The sequence below is a fragment of the Arachis duranensis genome, chromosome 8 (genome assembly GCF_000817695.3).
Source record: "Arachis duranensis cultivar V14167 chromosome 8, aradu.V14167.gnm2.J7QH, whole genome shotgun sequence".
Taxonomy (NCBI): domain Eukaryota; kingdom Viridiplantae; phylum Streptophyta; class Magnoliopsida; order Fabales; family Fabaceae; genus Arachis; species Arachis duranensis.
Genome location: NC_029779.3, coordinates 17,078,524 through 17,084,883, shown reverse-complemented (window position 1 = coordinate 17,084,883; position 6,360 = coordinate 17,078,524). Strand labels below are relative to the sequence as shown.

Here is a 6,360-nt window from a genome sequence, read left to right as displayed (position 1 = left end):
GGGAGATTATATCTAATGGTGTAAAATTATATTTAATAATATAAAATTATTTATTTTTATTATTAATTAAATATAACCAAATTTTAATAAAAATTCTGACGCTCTGCACTTTCTCTAATTTTTTTTTATGGGATCTCCAGAATCAGCATCAATCTTAAACTAATAAATCAATTGAAGAACGGCAGGCCCATCCAATTTTCATCCTTTTTATTTCCTTTTAATAAACAAAAGGCAAAAGGAAAGCCAGCAAATAAGAATAATAATCTGAATATATATTAGGAAGCTGAGCTGGCTAGATGCTGGCAATTATATATGAATGGGAGTGGGACCCACCAATCAGGACACAACCTACCAAATTGACATATGTGGGCCCACAACGCCACAAAATCCATTATATGCCCACTGCCACATACCTTTTTTCATTCACTATTCTGCTGCCTCTTTATTCTACATCCTAATCCTCATTTCAAATATCGTTCCAACATCACAAGGATTAAAGAACAGTAAATAAAAACTTCCAAGTGTTCCAACAAGCAAGGAATTTAGTAAATAAAAACCAAGTGCGGTGAGGAGTTTCAATCAAACAATTATCTATAGTGACTTACTGCTGATTATGATAGTCCAACATACTTGGTTCAAATAGTATAGGAAAATTATCAGGTGTACCCGAGAACATCGGTGTTCCAGTTATTTTAACCGTTGATTTTAATTAATATATATATAATTAATATATATTATATATATTTTTTTTAATTCAGATCAACGGTTAAAACAACTAGAACACCGATGTTCCCCGTACACCTGATAACAATAGTATAATAAAGTTTGATTTCCGAGGTTCACATAAGACAATAGAACAGGTTGCCCAGCAACCACAAAAGACGCAACTCCATCCTAAATTACAAAATTAAAATTAATTAGCGGAAAGAAAATAAATATACACTGATGAATTTCAGTTGTTAAGGGCTTTTACCTACTACAGCAATATTTCCAAGGGGAAGGACAATGTGACATGTCAACTAAACAGTTCAAATTCTAGAAATTCGGATTTGAATCTTACTTTAAGGTAAGTAGAATAAATGGGCAACGCTGAACTCATACACAAAAGCTTGATTCTGCGTATGCAGTACACTGTACACTTACTTCCAGCTCATGGTTAGAAAGCTGCAAGCATTTCCAACTACAAATCTCGATGGCAAAATTAAAAGCGAGAGCAGAGGACCACATTCAGTAACTACTACTATCTATGCTATCACGAAACATTCATGATACATTACATTGGGCATCTCATGCCTCAGAAATCAAATCACACTTTTCTACCAAGAGAAACAAAAGAAAGTAACTAAACAATTTTATTCAATTTGTGTTCCCACGTAGTACCAAGCGGTGGGAGGTGGAGAATATCTAAACAGGACAAACAGAATGATGTTGATCCTGATTTTCTGCTCTAAATTTTTTAAGAAAATAAAAATCGTTTTGAACCACATGAAATTTTGTAACAAAAGAATTGATCTGGCAAGAAAGAATCCACATAAAATTACAAAAATGAATAAAAGAAATAAGGGTGAACTTACACATTGAATCAAAGGCCCTAACCGGGGTTCTAATGTACCCGTTCCCCCATCATATATTGTTTATTTCTCTCGAACGTAGCACAGTATAGTCTTGCAGTTGGTGGAATTCTTGGAGGGTGAAACATGAGCATGTGCATGATACGAAGCACTCTGGGGTCCTCCTCTCACTGCCTCCATTCCATAAAGTGTATTTTTCTTGGGTTGATTCGTACCATAGGGGGCCTCATTGTCCACCCTTGTTTTTCCGTGTATGAAATTTCATGCATGTGTCTCTCTACATAGTACAGAATCCTGTCACTTTAGTCTACCTGTTCACCAATCAAGTCTAAACCAACCAAAAGGAATGATATACCCTGGAATAGCAAGAAGTAGAAGTGGATTCCCTGTGCAGAAAGGAGACTCCTTGTTGCGGCTGTTAGAAGTAGGAAAGCCAATGCAAGCTCCTTCATATATATTCTGTTGTGCTTCTTCTTCTTGGCAGCTTTTTGCTCCTGCCTCCGCATTTCCTCTTTCATTTCCTCAAGATCAGGTTCAGAGGACCCTCTTTGAGGCTTTGGTCCTTTTTCAATCAGTGAGACTAGATCACCCTCAGAGGAACGACCCGATTTCTTGGTGACCACCCACTCGTAAGCACTGCCGAGCTGGAATAGTCCGGAGATCATGGCATTGAATTTTGTAACAGACATTGTGTTCTCAAATAGGAGATAGGGAACAATGAAAGGGAAGGCTCGGGGAGCTGGAAGAATGTTGAGGAATGACATTGTGGCAGGTATGTAGCAAACAACCCAAAAAGGAAGCTCAGCTTCGGGCACGAACATTGTCATGGGTAGAATTATGCAGAAAAGGGTAAATGAATAGAAGGGCAATATAAGCTTTCTAAGAAGGAAGAATAGGAATATCATATTGAATTTCTTCCATATGCTTATCTGCAAGAACATAATTGGTACCAAAACTACATAAGCAACAATGTAGATAACATAATTGAAATGAAATATTAATAGGATTGCGAGAGATATAGACCTTGGCCCGTATGATGTCAGGCAAACAAAGGCGGAACAATTGCATTGGCCCAGAATGCCATCTATGTTGTTGTTTCCTATAAGCTTCATAAGATTCTGGTAACTCGCACTGGCACTGGAATCATAAATTAGCAACTTCTAATCAGTTCTGGGAATCAACTAGAAAAGACAAAAGCAACGGTTCATGTGCGTTAACTGTATGACGAACCTCAACATCATTGAGGAAGATAAATTTCCAGCCATGGAGATAAGCTCTAACAGCAATGTCCATGTCCTCAACAGTGGTTCTCTCCAACCAACCACCAGCATCATTCAAGGCCTTGATTCTCCACACCCCAGCAGTGCCATTGAAGCCAAAGAAATTAATGAAAATGCCATTGACTTGTTGCTCCACCTCGAAATGGAATGATAGGTTAATGTTCTGCAACCTGGTTAACAGGTTCTCATCCTTATTCACAAAAGACCATCTTGCTTGAACAAGTGCTAGTTCCTCATTATCCTGCAGTATCACAATTTTGATCATACAGCATAAACATACTATTTCATCATTCATTTAAGCAGAAAAGATAAAGGTAATCATGGTTTCCTAATGAGTAACATAATGGCATTGGGAAAGATCGGAATAAAAAAGGCACCTTAAAATGAGGAACTGTTCTCTTAAGGAAATCTGGTGTGGGTTGAAAGTCAGCATCAAAGATTGCAACGAACTCATAGTCCTTGACATAGCTACAATTCATGGCGGATTTCAGGTTCCCAGCCTTGTAACCATCCCTAATGACGCGATGGCGGTAGAAAATGTTGGCACCCTCATGTTGCCATTTTTGCACCTCCTCCTTGATCAGCAACTGCGTTGTTGGGTCATCAGAATCATCAAGCACCTGAATCAACAACTTGGACTTTGGCCAATCCAAATTGCACACGGCCGCAATAGATTGCTGGTAAACCTAAACAAACAAAAGAAAGCACACATTTAACACGAGTAGTTCCTTATGAGACAAATGTTCAAACACATGGTGAGCGTTATGCGTGTTACCTCTTTCTCATTGCACATGGGGATCTGAACAAGCACCATGGGGAAGTAACCTTTCTCTCCAGATTCAAGATCCAGAGGTGCATCTTTGGGGATGGGTTTGATCTTCTTAAATCGGATCCAGAAACAACCCAAGCAGAGAAGAAGCCTATCGAAACTCTGAATGATAAAGAGAATAATACACACATTGGCGAGAAACTGAAGAGGTGGAGCAAGGTACTCCACACGAACCAAAACCCACCGAGAATAAAGCCAATCGAAGAAATCCTTCACTCCAAAAGAAGGTGACCAAAGCAAATAAAATTCCAACTGAAGACTTGGAGAACCCAAATGCCACCCTTTCAAATACGCAGCAATTTCAAAACACAAGAGTGCCACCGAAAGCCACAGAAAAACCTTGATGAAAGAGTAGAATCTGCTCTTCACCGTTGGGTTCTCGTTCTCCCTGCCGCCGGAGTCTGCGTCCTCGTCTGTTCTTCCGGAGGCCACGCGGCGCTTCACGGCGGAGGCCAGGACGTACAATGCCGGTGCTACGGAGGCTAAACAACCGGCGGCTTTATGTGCTTTAAGGAGAAGAACCCAGGTGAGTTGCTTTGCGTTTTTGCCTCTTCTTTTTTCCCCTGCGCGACTCGAATGTTCACCACCACCACCAATGATCAAGTCTTCGTCGGAAGGACCCTCGAGCTCCACCATGGACCAGTTTGGGTTCTCCATCTTCACCACCACCGGTGTTCCACGGTGGCTCTCTTTCGCACCCCAGCTGAACAAAGGTGCCATTTTTAGTATATATTTTTGTCTTTTTTGGAGGACCCTGATCTCTCTGACGAAACTAACCAGAAACACCAAAACCTTAAATGGAGGAAGAAGAAGAAGAAGAAGAAGAAGAAGAAGAAAAAGGGACTAGGAGTTAAATGTCATTGTCGGAAAAGGGAAAATGGAAAGAGGAATGATAATGGTGAGAGACGCGTGGTGAAAGCAAAGCAAAGCGTCGCTACACCATTGTGACATTGGCAGAGAGAGAGAGAGAGAGAGAGAGAGAGAACAGGTTCCACCCAACTCTACAACCTTTGCAATAAACGGGGTATCAACACAAACCTAATACAAATTTCTGAGACACAAGCACTTATACTACGAGGTAAATGGAAAGTGGAATAAGAAAGGGAAACAGCTCAACACGTCTTTGCAATTTGCATTGAATTTTTTGATTCCGAGTTTCTTTTTTTCTTTTGGAATTAATAATAATATAAAAAAATGGTAGTATTATAAAAGTGTAATGGGACTTCGACGAGAATATTATCCAGAATTGTAATTTATCAATAAAACCGAGATCCAACCTTCATAAATATGAAATGAGAGCAATCACGACGTAACATGCAAGGTTTTTTTTTTTTTCCGTCAAATACCTTACTTCCACCACCGTGCCAACTCCTTTATTTTTCCAATAAAAATTCACAACCACCACACAACTGGAGCTTTCCAATTTATCCCACACAATATGCAAAACCTTCTCTTTTTTATCGGGTTTTTTCTTTTTACTTTTTTGGAGCAGTGGTAGTAGGTAAGGATTTAAAAGTTACAAGCGTCTTCCTTGTGTCCAAATTGAAAGCTTACGATCCTTCTTCCTTCCCTTCGCTGTGGGCGACTGGGCGGGCTCTTTCTATCTTCCTTCTTTGTCTTGGCGCGTGGAACAAAATTACACAAAAGAGTTTCCGAAACGGTGTTCTGCAATCATTTATTTTACTGAAAAAAAAAACAAAAAAACAAAAAAACAAAAAAGCGGGTTAATTATCAAAGGGGATATAAAAGGTGGAGAAACATGAGAGCAACAAGTGTGACGCGCTCCCTATTAACAGCCAAACACAAACCAATGCGTCAAAAAGCCAAAAGGCGTCTTCCTTCTTAGTAGTAATGTTTAATTAATTATTTAACTATTTTAAATTATTATTTTTATATAAATATTTATTAATTATTTTTTAATAAAAAATTTTTAAAAATCAGTAACTTTTAACGCTCAAAATAAAATAGGAAATGTGAAAAGGGGCGCTGAAGAGTACAGACTACAGAGCCGTCCCAAATTGTGGAGCTGACCAGGTCCTTAGTTTTCTTATAGTAATTCCAAGCACCGAATCAGCCGATATTTTTTTAAAATATTGGCACTCAAAATTTTTTTTTATTTCTCCCACAAATTACTTTCATCATGTATTAAATCGCCTTCAACATATTTCTACTCGTTCTCTTTATTTTTTTATTTTTTATTACAAATTATTAAAAACGATTTTTGATACACGATCTATGCTTAATCATACATGAGAGATCTAATAATTATAACTAAATGTCACTTAGGTAATATTTATTTTTAGTGTAATTATATTTAAACACACAAATATAATATCTTTTTATTTAAATTGAATTTATTTATACGAAAAACAATAACAGTCTTATACATTGTACAATAAAATTTTTAGGAGAGTAATTTTTCAAATTAAAAGTAATAATTATTAGTATTAATGACTACATTTCAACATATTTTTATAATAGATCAATATTTGGTTTGCGCATAAAGCAGATTTTACACTAATTATAATAAAACATACGACCTATGATGTACGGATACGGAATATAATACGACACGAAACACGCTGACACGTGAATTTTAAAATCTTACATGACACGGAGACATGTATATATATAAAATGTAAAGTATTTTTTTAATAAATTGTAATGATATTTTAATATT

At 37.4% G+C, this 6,360-nt stretch overlaps 1 protein-coding gene across 1 annotated transcript; it reads right to left on the bottom strand.

The window, feature by feature from the left end:
- Positions 1 to 1,491: 1,491 nt before the first annotated feature.
- On the bottom strand, positions 1,492 to 4,844 carry LOC107461197 (probable xyloglucan glycosyltransferase 12). Its single transcript, XM_052252627.1, has 5 exons — positions 3,627 to 4,844; positions 3,229 to 3,537; positions 2,802 to 3,092; positions 2,595 to 2,708; positions 1,492 to 2,500 (listed from the first exon to the last, which is right to left on the bottom strand). The coding sequence occupies exons 1-5, from the start codon at positions 4,398 to 4,400 to the stop codon at positions 1,874 to 1,876; spliced, it is 2,115 nt and encodes a 704-aa protein (XP_052108587.1). The 5' UTR covers positions 4,401 to 4,844; the 3' UTR covers positions 1,492 to 1,873.
- Between the last annotated feature and the right edge of the window lie 1,516 nt (positions 4,845 to 6,360).